The sequence below is a fragment of the Antechinus flavipes genome, chromosome 1 (assembly GCF_016432865.1).
Source record: "Antechinus flavipes isolate AdamAnt ecotype Samford, QLD, Australia chromosome 1, AdamAnt_v2, whole genome shotgun sequence".
NCBI lineage: Eukaryota > Metazoa > Chordata > Mammalia > Dasyuromorphia > Dasyuridae > Antechinus > Antechinus flavipes.
Window position 1 is genome coordinate 649234714 of NC_067398.1, and position 19391 is coordinate 649254104.

General features: G+C 41.7%; 1 protein-coding gene across 1 annotated transcript in view; it reads left to right on the forward strand.

The window, feature by feature from the left end:
• Positions 1 to 19391, forward strand: part of BOP1 (BOP1 ribosomal biogenesis factor) — a 66973-nt gene that overhangs the window by 16474 nt on the left and 31108 nt on the right. The window contains 1 exon segment of the mRNA XM_051971311.1: positions 9690 to 9785. Within this exon segment, the coding sequence (XP_051827271.1) occupies positions 9690 to 9785 (96 nt within the window).

Sequence of the window (19391 nt, forward strand, 5' to 3'; positions counted from 1 at the left end):
TAAATCTTGTGTTATCTTAACTGTGGCTTCATTATCCTTGAATTCTTTCTTTATAGATGCTTGCAATATTTTCTCCTTAACCTGGAAATTCCAGAAGTTGGCTATAATATTCCTGGGAGTTTTTATTTTGGGATCTCTTTTTGGAGGTGATCAGTGGATTCTTTCAATTTCTATTTTACCCTCTGGTTCTAGAATATCAGGACAGTTTTCCTTGACAATTTTCTTGTAAGATGTTGTCCAGGCTCTTGTTTTGATCATGACTTTCAGCTAAATCAATAATTTTAAAATGATCTCTCCTGAATCTATTTTCCAGGTCAGTTGTTTTTTCAGTGAGATAATTCACACTTTGTTCTTTTTTTTTTTCATTTTTTGGTTTTGCTTTCTTTATTCTTGGGTTCCATAAGATCATTAGCTTCCATTTACTCAACTTTATTTATTTATTTATTTTGCTGAGGCGATTGGGGTTAAGTGACTTGCCCAGGGTCACACGGCTAAGAAGTATTAAGTATCTGAGACCAAATATGAACTCAGATCCTCCTGACTTCAGGTCCTGTGCTCTATCCACTATGCTATCTAGCTGCGCCCAATTCTATTTTTTCTTAATGAGCTTTTATACCTCCTTTCCCAAAAGTCGAATTTTGCTTTTTAAGGCATTCTTCTCCTCATTAGCTTTTTACATTTCCTTTTGCACCACTTTGTTCTTTTCCTAATTTTTCCTCTATGTCTCTTACTTGATTATGAAAATCCCTTTTGAACTCTTCCATGGCCTGAGCCTAATTCTTATTTTTTTTGGATACTTTGAATGGAGGAGCCTTGACTTTGTTTTCATCTTTTGAATGTATGTTTTGATCTTCCTTGTCACCATAATAATTTGCAAAGGTTGGAAACGTTTTCTGATGTATGCTATTTTCCTAGTCCATTACTGTGCTTTTTAAACTCTTTGTTAAAGAAGGGCTGTTTCCAGGATGGAGGGTGTCCTGTCCTGAACTTCAGAGTTTGGTGCAGCTGTTTTCAGAGATCCCTCTAGGAATCTGACCACAAGCCCTTTGTTTTGCTTTGGGGCTGTGAGGAGAGTCCCAACCCCATTGTGGCTGTGAGATCTCATGTTCTGGCCGGGGATGGGGCTCCACTGGCTGGGGCTGTGCAGAGACTGCACACTCGGTTGCTATAGACCCTCTCCACTGACCTGTTGAGTTCTCCCTGGTGTCCCCTGGTCCAGAAGCATTTCAGCCCTGCTCTGAGTCAGAGGTGGGGCAGGGGCCGGGACTCTCACCCTGGTGTCACAGACTGTTTCTGCTGAGCTTCTTTGAGCTTCTTTTTTTTGAGCTTTTTAAAGTTGGCTTCAGCTGGAGACTGTTCTACTCTGTCTTTTGGGGGGTTTTGATGCTCTAAAATTTGTTTAGAGTCATTATTTAAAGGCATTTGGAGCAGTTTGGGGGAGAGGTGGGGCAAGTTCCTGCTCCACCCTGAGAAGACCTTTGTGAACTGAGGCCAAGTAAGGTGAGGAGAAATAGGGGAACAATTTATTCAGTGTCTTTACAATGTTGTAATGAAAAATGACTTTGAAAGACTTCAGAATTCTGATTAATGCAATGATACACTGTCATCCAGAGGTCTGATGATGAAGTCTACTACCTACCTCTTGTCAGGGTGATGATGGATTTGAGATGCAGAATGACAGGTACTTTTTTGATCGTGACACTCTATGGCCATCTCTGCACAGTGCAGTTGCCACACAGACCATTAGCTTCACTAACCTAGAATTTTGGATTCTGTCCCTATCACCACCATGGGTTCTGATAGACTTTGACCTTATCTTGCCTCTATTGAAGTATCCTCGTTCCTTTAACATGTCCATGCCATGCTATCATGAATGACCTTCTTGTTTTCTATATTCCATTTATATATAATCCTCCTCACAAGAAGGCAACTTCTATGAGGACATGGATTATTGTTGGCTTTTTGACTTATATTTATATCCCTTGTCTTTAGGACAGTGCCAAACGCAAACTTAGTATTTGTTAAATGTTTTTCTCTCTTCTTCCTCTTTCTTTTTTGCCTTCCCTTTTTCTCTCTCCCAATGCATGGATTTTTTTTTGCCTGACAACACTAAATCACAAAGGAGGATTTTGTTTTAAATTTGAGGGGATTTGGGAGAGAGTAGAATGTAATACCAGAAAAGAAAAATTCTACGGACCATTGAATATTTTTTTATAAAGTCATAGAAAAGATCAGAAGTTCATAGGGAAACACAAGCACATAGGAATACTTTGAAACTGACATGTTGAATTTGTTTTATGATTTGAAAAAGAATGGATTCTGTGTTGTAAAAGATCATAGTTTCACATACTATCCTTTATGTACTTTGAATAAAAAGTTTGTTTTTGTTAATATTTGTCAGATGTGGAGTACCCCCACAATTATTTTTAAATACTTCACGCAAAACAAAATAAAAATTAGCGCTTTCTAAAAGTGAGATGGACACCTTGGAAAGTAATGGATTTACTACTCTAGAAGTCTTGGGGAATAAATAGACTGAGAAACCACTTATTAAAGTTGAGATTGTTGTAGTGGGAACTTGGGGTGAGTTACAAATTTGCTTAGAAGCCTTCTAAGATTCTTTTGTTTTGCCCAGAGCATTTTAACAATGGTCTGGATATTTTTTGCAATATACTTGTGAAAAAGTAGCTAGAGATACAACTTCTTCACTTTGTTTGCTGGCTCTTATTTACTGGATCTCTGGCAGCTACTGAACAAAGTGATTAAAAGTAGCATATTTAGCTGAGAATTTGTTAAGATCCTAAGACTACCCTTATTATGGGATTATTCTTGGCATTATAGCACTTTCCATTTTTAAAAAGTTTTAACCATATATATCATTCTGTTTTATTCTTTCAGCAACTCTTTAAGATGTGACTAAGGGACTTGTACAGAGCTTATAAAAGTTAGTGTCCAAGGATTTTCTCTCAATTTAGGTCTTTTGAGACTGCATTTAGGGAGCAGGCAGTGTAATGGAAAGAGATCCAAATTCTCATTTTAACTCTTGAGTTAGTGGGCAAGTTCTTGAGGTGTCAAGAAAGAGGAATAAGTTGCCCTGCCTCAAGGCATTGTAAAAAAGATTTACCGAGATAATATGTGTGAAAGTGCTTAGGAAAGCATTATCCATTCCTAAGATATGATTAGGAAGTACAAACTAGATAAACAAGCACTAGGAAGACTCATTTACAGTCTTATTCTAACTTGTGTTTCTAGACTGAGTTTCTCATTTCTTTCTGTCATGTATTCTCTGGTGCAGCTAAAGTAGTTGACTTTGCTGTTTCTTATACTCCTCCCTCCCTCCACTCTTCCCTTCCTCCCTTTTTTCCTTCTTTCCTTCCTTCCTTTCTTTTCTTTTTTTAACTTTTGACAAACTGTACCCTATGTTTCACCTTCCCTCTTAGAATCTCTTTTCAAGATAGCTCAAATGCTACTCCTCCATTAGGCTTTTCCTTGGTTTCTGTTGTTATTGCTTGTTCTTTGCTTCTCTGTCCCTGTGTGAGTGCATATCATTGTCTTGAATGTAGACATGTAGAATGTAAACTATTTGAACTCAGGGACCGTTTTCATATATGTGTTTATATATACTCAACTTCTTTCATAGTTTTTTAGTTGTAGACTTTTCAGCATTCCATTTGGTGTGTTCTTGTGATGAGGAAACTGAGGCAAATAGGATTAAGTAACTTGCCCAGTTAACATAGTTAGGAAGTGTCAGAGGTGAGATTTGGATTCAGGAAGATGTCTCCCGGGCTCCAGGCCTGCACTCCATCCGCTGCACTACCTACCTACCCAATCTCTCATAGTGGCTATTTAATAAATATTTATTCAATTGTTTCAAGTTGTTAGATTATGATTAATATTATTATTCCGCCCTAGTTACATGCTTAGTATGTGTTGTAGAACCAAGATTTAAACTTAGTTCTAATTTCAGGTCTATATTACACCTCACTTGGATGTGAGTGGACAGTGGAATTTTAGTTCTTAGGAGAGAGATCTAGTAAGATCATGTGTGTATATTTCAGTTTAAGCTGAGAAATTCGAATTTGAAGAGGAGGGAATTTGAAGGTCTTAGAAGCATAATAATAAAAGCTGACTTAAATAGTGCTTTAAGATTGGCCAAATACTTTACATTTGATCTTATTTGTTAAAGTTCTCTCTGGTTTCTGCTCTTATTCCTGTTTAACAGATGAAGAGATTGAAGCCTCCCCAAGTTAAGCCTAAGTGACTTGTTCGTAACCACACAGCTAGTTAGTTTTAATGATAGTCCGATTCCACAGTGTACCCTAAGCCAGAGCTTCCTAAATTGTGGGTCATGATTCCATATAGGCTCATGTAACAGTGTCGGGGTTGTGAAAGTATGACTTATTATCAGTAAATATTTGATTAGTATATCTATTTTATATCTTATATACCTGGAGTTAGGTAAAAAATTTCTTGGGTGAAAAGGGGTCTCAAGTAGAAAAAGCTTAAATCCTTAGCCCCTAGGCTGTGCAGCTACTATATTGACATTCATAGGCCTGAGTCCAGTGGCCAGTTCTTGGACTTTCTGTGAGATCAGGAGGAAGTCACAATCTCATTGAGAGATTTCACTTCTTAAATATGAGAGGATAAGTTTGTTCTTTCCTATATCTCAGGAATGATTGGGAGAATGAATGAGTTAAATTATTTAGCCAGCTATGCAGTATATTTTGGTCTAACACATAGTATTAACTTTAAACTTTGAAAGATTAAGTCTAATCTCTTAGTTCTAAATGTACCAATCTTTATTGTTTGACTTTCTCTCTCCACACCTTTCAGTTAAAAAGAGAAAGAAAAACAAAAGCCTTGTAACAAATATGCATGGTTAAGCAAAATCAAATTTTCCAATTGGTCGTATCTAAAAAATAAATATTTCATTCTGCACCCTAAGTACATTACATTACCTTCATGTCAGGAGGTAGCTTCATCATTGGTCCTTTGGAATTACAGTTGTTCATTTTGTTGATCAGAATTCTTATCTTTCAAAGTGACTTGTGTTTATTAATAACTTGTTCTCTTGCTTTTCTGCTTATTTCACTCTGCATCAGTTTGTAAGGTTCTTCCCAGGCTTCCCTGAAATCATCACTTTTATAGGGTTTTTTAAAAATTGCTCAGTAGTATTTCATTACATTTATATATCATGATTTGTTCAGCTATTCCCCAGTCAATGGTATCCCCCTTCTTACCGCCTCCCCCCATTTCTTTACCAGCATAAAAAGAACTCCTGTAAACATTTTTTCCTCTTGTAGATATAGGCATAGTAGAGATACTGCTTTGTCAAAGATAATACAGTTTAGTGACATTTGGGGCACGGAATTCCAAATTGTCAGCTATTTGAATTTACCCACTCCCTTGCCAGCAGTGTATAAGTGAGTTTGTTTTCCTAAAGCCCCTTCAATATTTGCTATTTTCTTTTTTGGGAACTGATGGATATGGAGTAGAACCTTAGAATTGCATTAATTTGCATTTCTCTAATAATGATTTGCAACAATTTTCACAGGAATATTGATAGCTTGGATTTTCTTTTTATCTGTCCATATCTTTTGACCATTTGTCATTTGGGAAAAGGCTCTTCTTAAAAATTTGAGTTGGTTCCTTTCATGGTTTGGAAATGAGACCAAAGAAATTTGCTGCAAAGATTTTTTTTTCCCCAGCTTCTTGCTTCTCTTCTAATTATAGCTGTGTTGCTTTTGTCATAGCTTTCCTTTAACACTACATCTGAGCCCAAAATAGATGTGGAGGGAACACTGGAGAATAAGAAAGGTGGGGAACTCTTTGAGTAAGCTCATTTTAATCTTTAGTAGTTGTGATCTCATTTAGTGCTCTAATCCTCATGGCTTCCTTCTTTTTAAGTTAATATATTCCTTTTGGGGGGATTTAACTAGAAGCATGCCAGGGTAGAGGCAGAGGGAGAGGCAGGAAGGAACAACATCCAGAGTAGTTTAATGTATGGTAACACTGTTCAGGCATTGTTTGTTCCAACACTTCTTTCCAACACTGACGCTTTATGCATTCAAGGTGCTGTGGATTATAGAGTGATACGGAATCCTGCCTCTGCCCTTTACAATCTAAGTTAGAGAGACAAGCAAAAAGATAAATAATAGTACAAGACGGCAGCATGGGGGATATTACAAAGAAATGTGTGATTGACACCCAGTGAGTACTATGAACTCATCAAGGGAAGAACCCGGCATTTAAGTTTTACCAGCTAACTTGGGTTTTCATTGGTCAGTCCTTGGAATGTCTTGCTGCCCTCTGGTGGACCATGCCCAGTCTGCAGCTCTATTGAATTTTCTGTGTTAGCTCACTCTCCTGCTTACTCTAAGTAGGTAGAGAGAATACTTCTCCTGAGTATTGAAGGAGATCCAGAACCCTGAGTTCCTTCCTTCTGCTACATGCTGTGAGTGTTTTGTATGTGACTAGGAAATTTTTAAGACCAGGGACTTGGGAGTCTTTGAAAGATTACTGAACCCCTTAGCAATCACACCTGTCACTTCTTATAGTGTTGTTGTAGGATGTAGTTTGTTTGAGCCAGTGACTTAAACTCACTGACGGCAGCCAAATACTGCCTGACCATATTTTTGTTTTTTAAGGGGAGGATACTTCTGCTCCCTTTCTGTTTCCATTTTTGTTTTATCTTTTCTAGTACAGAGATCATTCTTTTAAAATGATAAAAAATGGTTCTGTTGTTTATCCTTTTCACTGTCATCTGTTGTCACTATTCTAGCCTCCTGTTTAACAGTCAATCTCGGAACCTGTTCTTTGTCCCCAACATAGCTTAGAAATTCCTTTTCATTTTCCTTTGTATTCACTGCTAGCTTCATATTCACATTCATCTCCTATTGGGCTTTAATAATTCTGATAAGATTCTTACCATATTGTGCTACTCTTTTCTATTCATCCTCAATGTGTTCTTGAGTCCAACTCAGCATCCATCTCATCCTTTTCTGAACACTCTTTGTTGTTGGTTAGTCTTTTTTAGTCATATTTGACTCCTTATGATCTCATTTGGGATTTTCTTGGCAAAGATATGAGGATGGTTCTTAATTCTCTGTTTAATCTTTCCTCAAATATAGTGCCCAAATTATCATTATATTTGCTTTCTTTTCTAGAGATTCTTCCTGGATTTCAAAGGAATGCAAGTTATGTGAATTTTACATGTAAATTTGCATTTGAGTCCTTTTCCACCTTTAAGCCAGGTTTATCAAATATGTCCACTCAGTAATATCTTTGATCATTCAGGCCTTAATGTAATAAATAAATCAAAAGCTTTGAGAAGAGAAGTTTAAATCAGAGTGCTCCTGAATTGAATCAGTTAATTGAAGTGCCAGGCTTTAAATGTTTTGATAAGCACAAAACCAGAGCAAATACCTATAGGAAAACTGAGATTGGAGAGAGAAGAAATTTCTTAGTTTAGAACCAGGAATGACATCCAGCTTCTGGCCCAGTATAGTTTCCCTAGAATACTACAGCTATAGTCCGCATGGATTCAATATTATGAGTGTCCTTGGGGGTTAAATTTTTTTTTTCTACTATAGTATGATTGGGTTAATTGACCCTTCTTGGACATGATAATACTTTGTATTCGTGTAACTGAGGCTTAACTAACAGTGGCATATGTGATTTACTATTAAGCTGTAATGGTAGAGATAGCAAGAACCATAAAGTTGTCGTCATCTTTCTGTCTCTGGGCATCAGGTAACTTGAAAGGCAGAACTACCTGGTCAGGGGATTTGTCTGAATGTCAACCTTCTTGATTTGAGGTGCTGCCCAAGCCTGTCCTAACCCACTTTTAGTTGGGAAGTTCTTGTGCACACAGGGCGGGAACAAACGAAAAGGAGAAATGGAAGGGACATGTGGAAACTGAATTCCACTCTGTTTCTTGCCTGGAGAAAACCCAAAAAACTCATCTCTCTTCTTTATTAAAAAAAAATAAAGATTTTGTTTTTTACAAAGTCTTTTGTTTTTTCAGAAAGGATATAGGGTGCAGTGTTCTACATTAGGTGGGGTGTGGGGCGCATGGTCATTGGCTGAAGAGAGTAAAAGGTGATCCTTACACAGCAAGAAGTTTACTTCTCTCTGGGGAATGAGTGATGGGAGCTGTTTTTCCCATCATTCCCCAATTCCTCCAGTAAACTTGATCTGGTCTGTGCCTCCCCAGTGGAGGCTTGGGGGTGGGGGAGGGAGTGAGGAGAGGGGAGAATCTTTTTTCCAGGGCAAGATCTGAATGCTCTGTTGCGCCCACTCACTGACTTGCTGTAGTGGCTGTTGGCATAGACCAGACAGGGTGTGGTAGATGGCGAAAGGGTGTCAGTTCCAGCCCCTAATTCTCTTTTCCTAGGATAATGCTGCCTATCTCTATTGTAAAGAAAACCTAAATGTTTTGATTTCTGTTTTCTGCCCCACAGTGGAATTGTCTGCAGTTATATCTTGATGAAGCAGGGGATTCTCTAGACCCCATTCTTATTGAGCTAGAGAGAAATTCAGGTTGCTTGGGAAGGTGGACAAAGCAGAAAGGATTTCCTTGGAAATTTTTTCTTGACCAAAGCCAATAGCATTCTCTTCCCTTCATGCCCCCACAACATAGATGTGGGCACCACCTTCTCGATCATACCAGTGAATTGGTGATCTCTGCAAGGATAAAGTAGAACCAAGGTTCTGAAAATATGAGGATTACAAATAGTAATGGTGGAAGTCGTGATGTTTCCTTGCTTTGTGATATGTAAGCAGCTCTTTGTTGGCTTTGGTATCTTAGCGGTTCTCTCCTTCCTTGTTGTTTTCCAATAGCTTCCCCCAACCCTCTTCCCACCTCCTCCCCTTCTTGGGGCCGCAATTTCCCCTCCTGGGTCTGAGCCCAGAGTAGGGTGGATGTGTGGGGGCCATTGGAGCAGCATCCCTACAGCCGTTTTTTAAGTTACTAGAGTGTGTGGGGGAGGTGGGGGGGGGGCAGGATTTTGAAGCCCTTAGTTGAACTGCTTTGTTACTTAACCAGCCCTAAGCCCCACACCATCTCATTTTGCAATTCAGCAGTTAGGGGTTATCCTCTTGTTCCCATGAAGGAGGTGGCAGAAGCTATTAGATGTTATGAAGATGCAAACCTCTTGCCCCTGTCTCCTCTCTACATATAAGACCATTACCCTGTAGGTCCTTATGGTATCTTCCTGGACTGTTGCAGTAGCCTCCTAATGATGGCCTCCCTGCCCCTTTCCAATCCATTCACTACCACACGCTTCTGAAGTGATTTTCCTGAAGTCAGGTCTAACCATATGACTCCTTTATTCAGTAAACACCAATGGCTTTTGTATTTATTTTTTAAAGTTCTTCACACCCTGGACCCAAATTACCTTTCCAAACTTTGCATACTCTAAAATTCATTCAAGTGACCTTGCTGTCCCCAGAAACTTGATTTTCAGTAGCATTTGGGGACTGTGTTTTCCTGTGTTAGGAATTTTCCCATTCATCTCCTTGCCTAGGGAGTGGTTGTGGGGCATATCACCTAGTCCAAGACAGTAGTTACTTATTCATGCCCCCCATGCAGAGGGATGTCCCTGGGGACATGATAATCATTTGATAATACTGTATGTAGTTTTAGATGTTTGTTCATGATGAGTTAATCTATTCCTGTTTGTCCTTAGGCTGAGAACCCCTTGCAGAACACCACAGAAGCCAATAACCAGAGCCAAGAACCAAAGAAAGAAGATGAATATGTGGAGGACAGCTCCGATGAGGAGGTAGGCTTCTGTTGATCTGGTGGGGTAAGAGAGAAGCTTCGGATGGAGTTGGAGGTGACTCTCCAGGGCTAGATAGAGCTGGAGGGGGAGACATCCATATAGATGTGATGCAAGTCTTCTTGCTTCCTGCTTCTAGATTCCAGATTGATTCTTGTCCTGTGTTTTGCTTTGTCATATATATAATTTGATGGGGTCTTCTTTTTGAAAGCAAGTCTGCCTACCCCCCAGGCAGTCAAAGGTGACTTGGCAAATGCTAGAAGTGATATCAGTTATGTGTTTTCTTCCACAGCTTTAGCTGCAAATTGATCTGTATAGATGATAGGTTTTTGTTGGGACTTGTGCATCTTTGCATGGGAGGAAGCTGAGGAGGGTCCAAGGATTTTGCCCCATCTTGAAATCATTCCCCTAGGAAGTTAATCAACTGGAATGAATTTGGGGCCTGCTCTGTGTTTTGTACTTTATAATTTTGTGATATGTCAAAGGAAGCAAAAAATACCGTCTTGCTCTCAAAATGTTCATGTATAGTTTAGCTGGGAGAATTAAGACTGACAAGCAAGAAGCAGTTGAGCAAGACAACTTAATAGATAACTATTGAGCATTTCCTGTGTGCATGTGGAAGAAAAAAAAGAAGTATGAGACCCAGTCTCTTCCCTCCAGAAGTTCATAATTTGTCTGAGTAGGCCATTTGATATACATAGTATATCAAAAGATCCCTGGTTTCATCAGGGAGTACATCCTACAGAGACATAACTCATAATAATCCCTAAACAATAAGATGAATATTGGATAGCTCTTTGCGAGTTGTAGTTTAAAAAGAAATTGTATCCTTTGGTGGCTCCAATAGCTCTTGTACTTAGGGAAGCTAGTCTTTGGGCTGAAGAAATCTTAACTCGATAGGACCTGCCAGAGCTTGAATCTTACTGGCATGGCTTTTGAGCTCTCAGGTACCGTTTGAACCACAGTGTGGCACCAAGAGAGTTTGTCAGAGGAGGAAATTAGACATACCAAAGGTAAACAAGAGGAGCTGATGCTCTGTAAGAGATCCACAACAAAGAATATATGATCAAATGCTATGTTTGGTGATAAATGCAATAATACTTGGTAGAAGGGAGAGGTCAGTGTGAGCTGGTATAGTTAGGAAAGGCATTCTAAAGGAGATAAGGGCTGGAATTAGGCCTTGAATTATTGTTCTTTTGATAGCTAGATCTGGGACCTGGCTTTCTACTACTACTCATTCAGAAGTGTTTTTCAAACTTGCCTTCACAAACAAGCGAATGTTGTAGAAAGGAAATATATTTGCAATGTACTTGAAGAAGAGTATCAGGTAGGCCCTGCCTTCTTGAGATCTGCCCATGAGGGCCCTCAACAGGCTGGGACTGACTGGGGAGGGAGGGAAGGAGGAAAAGGGGCAGGATGTAAAAAGGACCCAAGAACTTTGGAAAAGGTAGATCTGGGAGATCTGATCTGGTCCTTGCTGTGCCACTGACTACCTACTTGCCATTGGGCTTTAGTTTCCTCTGCTAGCCTCAGGATTGGTTATAAGGCTCATGAGATTACAGGTACTGAGTGGCTTGTTAACTGCACATCCCACTTTGTGGAATTAGTCTGGTGATGGCCAGGACTCTTTTCTTCTGTCATCAGTACCTGGGAGGGTGGGCTCTGCCTCATGGATCACTTGTGATTCTTCTGGTGCTGCTTCTCCGTGAATGACCAAGCACTGAAGGAGATCCCTTGTCTCTGGAACTCTGTTGGCCTATAACAGAAGCTGCCTTCTCCCAGGCCAGCCATCTGCCCAAAATATTATGGGGGTTTCTGGATGCCTTTTACTGAAAGTTTGTGAAGGGGTGGAGTAGATGGAGCATTCGAGGTACCAGACAGTGTGATGCAGGCTGTAGGGGTGAGAATCAGATCAGAACGGTTTGGTCTTCGTGGTATTTCCAAAGGAAAGGAGGTAGAGAGTCCTGGAAGCCACCCAGCACGTTCGTGGGCTGACTTTGTAGGAGAGCAGAGCATCTGCTGCTCACCCTGGGAAGCTAGCGCTGGCGTGGGAAGTGTCATTGGTGAGGCTAGGAGCTATGGTTGAATAAGTGTTCTGGCTTAGGCTCTCCTGCCCCTAGGTCTGGAATAAAGCTTTGGGAGTTGGGGAAACATATGAGGACAGAAACGGTACGTTGTGTAATGTCTCAGACATGCCTGGGGGGCTGTCTAAGGGCTTTTGCATGGAAGACTCTCCAGGCTTCTTCTATACAGCCAGTGGAGTAGCATTCCCCGGCAGGGAGGCTCATGCAGGAGCCATGGACATCAGTGGTTTTCATGAGCTTTTCCTCTCTTCTTTTCCCTCTTTATTCTATCTAAAGGCAGGAACTTCTAGGGGTTTTTCTGGTGGAGCTGATGCCTGCCTCCTGGTTTGCAGCCATGTTTCTTTCTTTTTTTTTTTTAAATTTAATATTTATTTAATAATTACTTTATATTGACACTCGTTTCTGTTCCGATTTTTTTTTTCCCTCCCTCCCTCCACCCCCTCCCCTAGATGGCAAGCAGTCCTTTATATGTTGGATATGTTGCAGTATATCCTAGATACAATATATGTTTGCAGAACCGAACAGTTCTCTTGTTGCATAGGGAGAATTGGATTCAGAAGGTATAAATAACCCAGGAAGAAAAACAAAAATGCAGATAGTTCACATTCGTTTCCCAGTGTTCTTTCTTTGGGTGTAGCTGCTTTTGTCCGTCATTTATCAATTGAAACTCAGATCTCTTTGTCAAAGAAATCCACTTCCATAAAAATATGTCCTCATACAATATCGTTGTCGAAGTGTATAATGATCTCCTGGTTCTGCTCATTTCACTTAGCATCAGTTCATGTCAGTCTCGCCAGTCCTCTCTGTATTCATCCTGCTGGTCATTTCTTACAGAACAATAATATTCCATAACATTCATATACCACAATTTACCCAGCCATTCTCCAATTGATGGGCATCCATTCATTTTCCAGTTTCTAGCCACTACAAACAGGGCTGCCGCAAACATTTTGGCACATACAGGTCCCTTTCCCTTCTTTGCAGCCATGTTTCTAATGTACCTAGTAGCCTTTCCAGTTCTCCATTTGGTTCAGTGGGTATTTATTTGCCTCTTACCCTATGTGGCATATTCCCTCACAGGATCATAGATTAATCTCTCAGGCCACTCAGATGCACCCTCTCATTTTACATTTGAGAAACTGAGGCCTAGGGATAGTAAGTGACTTGCTCAAGATCACGGGTAGTCTGTTCTTTTCACTGCTCTGTCCTGCCTTCTGAAGAGTTTAGAATCTCTGTGTGGAGGAGTCAAGAACTGAAAACAAAGAACACTAAGAGATTATGTAGGATCAAGTGATAAGCTATTTAAAGGAAGGCTGTGATTAAGATAGACAGTAAGGAATTTACTGCAATGTATTTGAAGAAGTCCATTGGAATGTACTTCCAATGATCACAGAGATTTCAGGACAGTTGAGTCCCAAGGGAAATACATCCAACTCTGTTACAGAGATAGCCTTGGAGAGTAATGTGGGGAACAGGGGGACATCAGAGACTTCGAGAGTAGTTGGAAAGAGGGCACTGTCCCCTTTTGAATTGGGGAGGCAGTCTCTGGTTACTTTGCTACTCATTTAGAGAATTGCTTTACTGTTTCCATTTTAAAATCCTATTTAGTTAATATCTCTTGTGTTTCTATCATGTTCATTTCCAAATTTATCTCTTCCCTCTGCCCCTACTCAATGAGCCAATCCTTAAAGAAAAAATGAGGGTAAAAAACTGTTCAGGAATTAATCAACCATTAGCTGAATCTGTGAATATGTGTAGTATTCCACATCTTCTGTGGGAAGGTGGCAGGACTGTGATAATGTATTACAGTCATACCCATTTGAGCATCCAGGGTTTTTTTTTTTTTCCTACCACAAAAAGTGCAGGGATGAATGTTTTAGAGTATATGAGTCTTTTATGTCTTTGACTTCCTTAAAAAATGTGGCTAGTATTGAGCTCTTTGGGTTAAAGCATATGGATGTTTTAGTCACTTTGTTAGCACAGTTCCAAACTACTCTTCAGAATATTACACCAATAGCATAATATATGGTATGGCTGTCTTTCTGCAGCCCTTTTGTATTTTGACACTACAGCCAGTTTTCTGAGTGAAAAGAAGGAAAAGATAAAACCTTAGAGTTATTATGGTTTGCATTTCTTAGTGATTTGGAGCAGTCCTTGAGTCTTTTGAGAACTGTTTATGTTCTTTGACCATTTACCTATTGAGGAATGGTTCTGTCTCAAATATTTATGCTAATTTACTGCATATCTTGGATACCAGACACTTATTGTAGATATTTGATGTCAAGATTTTCCCCCCACTTGTTATATTGATTTTGTCTAATTTTTTTTTCCAATTTAATGAAATCAAAAGTATTTTTTGTGATGGCTGTGGTCTCTTATTGGTTAAGAATTCTCTTTAGGGTTGTTTCCGAGTGAAAACTTAGGGATGAAAGATGCCACCATATTCATACATTGTTTGCCTCTACCAGTATCCTAACTCACAGTTACACAAACTGGAGCCAGCTTCCTAGTTCCCCTTTCTTCCTATGGCTAACTAATGGTAGTACTGCTTATCCTACCCAAGAGGTGAAAAGTACTTTCCTTTTAAGTCAGGGTGCTGTTCAGACTGCACTGCATGTTGGGATTTGTAGTCCTTACATATTCGAGAAGAACCTGGACTCTATTGGACCTTTCCCTAAGGAGGGACTTGCTCTATTTTTCCTGCCTCCAAGATCCAGATTTACATTTTATCAATTATTACTTTTCTTCTATTCCAGTGTTCATAGGACAAAATGATCTGCTTTGTAGCCCCTTGAGCCCATGTGGCTGTTTGTTTTTTCCTAGGACTGGTAGGGTATCAAGTCACTGACTGAGTCAGGAAGTCCTTCTCTGACGAGTCCTAATCTTTTTCTTCTCCTGGGATATGGAGGCTAAGAGGAGGAGTCTTCATCTCCACCCCCACTTCTCCAAACTCCGCTTCCTCCCCTCTTTGCTTGTCCTCCTGTTCATTTGGCAGCCGACTGCACGAGCCTTGGCTGTCAGCCCGATCCGGTCTCTGCTGTGCCTTCAGAGAACAGAGACAAAACAAAATAAATTGGTTTCCTGGCCGGGAGCAGCCGGGCGCGCTTCGGGTGAGGGAGGGAACGAGTTCAGTGGTGCGGCTCTTTACCTCCCCCCACCCCAAGGGCTCTGGCTGTCAGCAGCCACATCCTGTCGGCTACTTTTTTATATTTTGTATTTATAAAATCAATGATGATAGCAAATAGAGTGTGGAGGTGAGAAGGTGGGTGGGAGTTGTATTAGAATTTGGTTAGGGGTGCAATAGTTCTAGCTCTGACCCTAGACAGCCCCTCTTTTCTTGTCTGTCCCCCTTCTTTCCCCCCTTGAGCCCTACTGTCTGATCCCTTTGCCCACTGGGGGGTGGGGGGAAGCTGCGTGGTGGTGCAGCATGGCCGCATTGGGAGGAAACAGGTTGGGGGCTGCCTGGGTCTGCTTCCTCCCACGATGACTATTCCATATGTCCATGCTAATGAATGACAGTGTGCTGAGTGCACCTCACAGGGCTGCCTGCTCCTTCCAACACTGCCTCCCTCCCACTGTACCTCCCACCTCCTGTGGCCACACAGCTGACCGAAGGATAGAGGGGGCGTCTGAGCTCAGCTTTCAGGAGCTGAGTAGTCAGGAGTTAGAGAGTGGTCCTTCCAGATGAGCCACCCACCATCTCCAGGGGCTGCCTGCATGTCTTCACGTCTCTGAGTTGACTCTTTACTGTAGCATTGAATATCTCTACAGTGATGTTGATGTGATGGCTGTCAGGCCAGAGGCAGTGGGGTACCTCTTCCTGGGAGTTTTGGAGGGGAGAGGATGCAGGGAGGAGCAATCAGACAGCTTGTGATAGTGAGATCAAACCCACTGATTTGGAAGTCAAAAGTTGTGATTTGAATCCCAGCATTATTTATATGACCACTGGTCGTATTACAACATTTCTGAGCTCATTTCCTTAGCTTTAAATTGACTTGTGATATACTAAATAACCTTTAAAATTCCTTAAAGTTCTAAATCTTATTATTTACCCAAACATTGGCGATACATGGTTCCTGAATTCTTTTTCAGTTAGGTAATGAGAAAGAATGATCTTTGCCCACAACTTTGAATCTGATTGGAGAGACAAGAGATGGATTTGCCATTTTGGGCTTGTCCCAAAGGACTTCATAAAAGAGAGTACCTCAAAACATGTAGGTCACCCTCTAATTTATAGGTTCAGGAATTTTGAGTCCTAAAGAGAAGTAATTTGCCAAACCACTACAGGAGGTGGTGGAACTGAGTTGAAATCAGGTATTTTACTTTCAGCCTAGGTGTGTATCCACTGTTCTCTTGACTCCTTAAAACTGTCCAAAAAGGCCTCTCACAGAAAGGCAAGAGATAAAATATTTTGCTGGATGCAAAATCCTTCTGAGTCGCCTTGAAGCTTTGGAGTAAGGTAAGGGAGTGAATAAATAATCCTTTCTCAGTGGCCCCATCTCTCCCTTATCCCCAGGACTTCTCCTCTGACATGTCCAAGCGCAAGAAATAACTTGCTCCCCTGCCTAAACTGAGCTTCAGGCTTGAGTGTTTTGGGGATGGTAGGGAGGGTGTTGCCCTATACAGGGTGCTTAGTTTGGGGGTGGGAGGGAAGAGAACTAATGCAGTCTGAGAGGGACGGTCTAAACAGTCTGCCCAGATCAGCAGCACTTTCTTTGCCAACTTTTGGGGCCAGAATGGAAAGTTTCCTTTTGCCCAGCATGCATGTGTATTCAAGTATGCGGACTTTCCCTCTCTTTTCAGAGGTATGAGTCCCCCATTTGATGTGGATGTCTGCTTTATGTGTGATATGTGGGGATACAGCCTCTGTAGGGGCCCACCATATGTCTTGGGGGCAGATCCTGTACATGTGTAGGAATGGGTTTCCCAGTCTGAGGCACAGTGACGATGAGGAAGGTGGGTTTGTCACAGACCCCTCTTTTCCTATTGCATCCCTGGCACGGAGCCTCCCTTTCTGCCAAACTCCCCTCTTAGAGCAGTTGAGCCAGGCAGCCGAGCTGGCTTTTTCCCTACTAGACCGGGCTGGCACAATTGCATGGAAAAACAGATTGGCCTTGGGATGGCTGCTGGCACTGAGGAAGGGGAGCGGCCACACTACTATTCCAGGCCCCTTGGCCTCTCCTTCTAACCTATCTCCCCTCCCTCCCCCCTACTCTGTAACCTTCCAGCTCTGTCTGTGGGGTCCTAAAGGGTAAGAGGTGGGGTGTGGTGATGGGGCCCCAAAGCAAAAGGAAGCCATTAGTGGGGAGGTGTTGCTGATTCTCTGGCTGGCCCACAGTATACCCAGAACCCTGGCAGTGGGGCTGGGGAAGGCTGGGGTGGCGTGTGTGTTATTCTGGAAGAAATGACATCAGTAGGAACTCATCTCCTTCCCTTCGCTAGGGGGGAGGGAAATAGAGGGAACCCACTGCCTCTCAGAGTTGAAGAATGGAAACTCTAGCCATTATTAAATTGTGTGGGTCTCCCATCCAAAACTCTTTGCCTTTAGGAGGCCAGAACTGACCTTTTCCTCAATTTGGAAGCCTTCTCGCCTTCTTCCCCTTAACCCTTAATAGATTTTTGGCTTGCTCAGAAGCAGATGCCCTGTTAATGACTTTGAATTGACTCTGTAATAATAAAGTTACATGAACAACAAAAGTGTGGACACCTCTACTTTCCCTTAGCTCCCCTTACCATTCTTTTCATTCTAGAATTGTTTAGGACCTAAGAAGGAGTTTGGTATTTGGTAATTCTTTTGGTTACAAATGAGGGAGCTGGAATGCCCTTTTGATGATCTGTTTGTATCCTTGTTTTAGAACAGTCATCTAATCCTCATCTCCATACTCCTTTTTTATTTCTTGGTCCTTTTGCCTAAAAACCAATGAAGACTGGAGTTTTTGGGTACCAGAGACCAGCTGTTCACCTCCCTGTCTCTTTATGTCCACCTTACACTTCTCCCCACAAAGCTATAGAATTTTTCACAGACATGATCTCATCCAGCTGCCCAGACCCCCAGGGAAGGGAGCTGGGGAAGAGAAGGAAGGAAGAAAAGGCAGCTGCATCAGCAGTAAGGATTACTCTTTTTACTTTTTGAGAGAAACTGAGGCATGGGTGTCCCATCTTTCCCTTGCTTCTCCCTTCTCACCCATCTTGCAAGCTCTTAACACTCCATATTACCATCGATCCACCATCCCGGACTTTTGTTATCACTGTTGCTGTTTCTTAATGCATCTCCCCAAAGCCTTATTTTTCTAGGAAGTAGGATCTGGGTTAGCACAGATTTGCAGGCTGATATTGTGAACTTTAACTAAAAGTGTGGCCAGACTAGGGGGAAGGAAGATGTCTGTGTAGAGAGACCCTGATTCCCAATACCCATAGCATGAAGGGGATGATACTGGGGATAGAGTTTCTTCTGGGCTGAGACATACCCACCTTTTCCTCCTCTGTGGAAAAAAACATGGTTTGATGGTTCAGGGAATCAGTGAGGCTGGAGAGTGCTGCCTGATTTGAACTTGGCCTGAGGCTGAGCTCCTTGGAAGGAATGGGGGGGGCTTATGGCTCTGGATGTGCTCCCCCACTCCCTCCACCCCCAAAACTCCATTGTAACTCGAGATCCCACAGGGATGAAACCCAGGCCTATATGTGTGTCCAGGAACTACGATCCTCTCTGCTCTCTAGCCAAACACCGTTAATGGCTTCTCCCGGCTACCGAACCAGCAGCTGCCTACAGTGTTGGCGGACTCCCCTTGCTCCTGGAGCCCCCATTCCCCCAGCCCCCAGTTGCACTCAGCATAGTCTCGATTGTTCTGGCAGGGGGAGTTCTCACCGCTCAGGTTTCCTGAGTTCCAGGGCCCTCCCCATTCTGTTTGTGATCAGCCCTGAAGCACTTCGGACTCCTGTTTGCAGCTTGAAAATCACTCACATTCTATCCTTAAAACAGCTTCCCACCTCTAAACCCTTTCACATTCATACCTTGTCACTAGGGGTAAAGGAATTTGTATTTTCTAGTTGCATTTGACCCCTTCCCCACTGACAGTCAAGCAATTAAAATGAGACTAAGTCCCTGATAAACCCTTTTGCTTGACCTTTTTCTCTTTCTTTTCCATTGGGAGAGTGATATTTTCTTTGCCTCAGTATAATTGAACTGACTGATTTCTACAGTCCTTCCCAAATGTCTCATCTCAGAGGTGGGATCCTGAATTCTTGGAGGCTCTGTCAGTTGTGGCAGGCCCTGCTTAACTAGAAACACTTCAGGTATGACCTCAGAACATAACTGTCTCTTGTCTGAGGATTAGCCTAACTGTGGCGAGTCTTCTCACCAGATGGAGAGGTTATGATCAGAATTGATGAAGAAGAGATCACCCTCACTAACAAAATCACACCACTTTTGAAGACATTTGATCCATGAAGAACTTAGATCTGGTGGGAATTGCCAGCTTTTACCCTTCCTCAGATGCAAAATTGGCTCTCCTGGGAGCATTCTCTT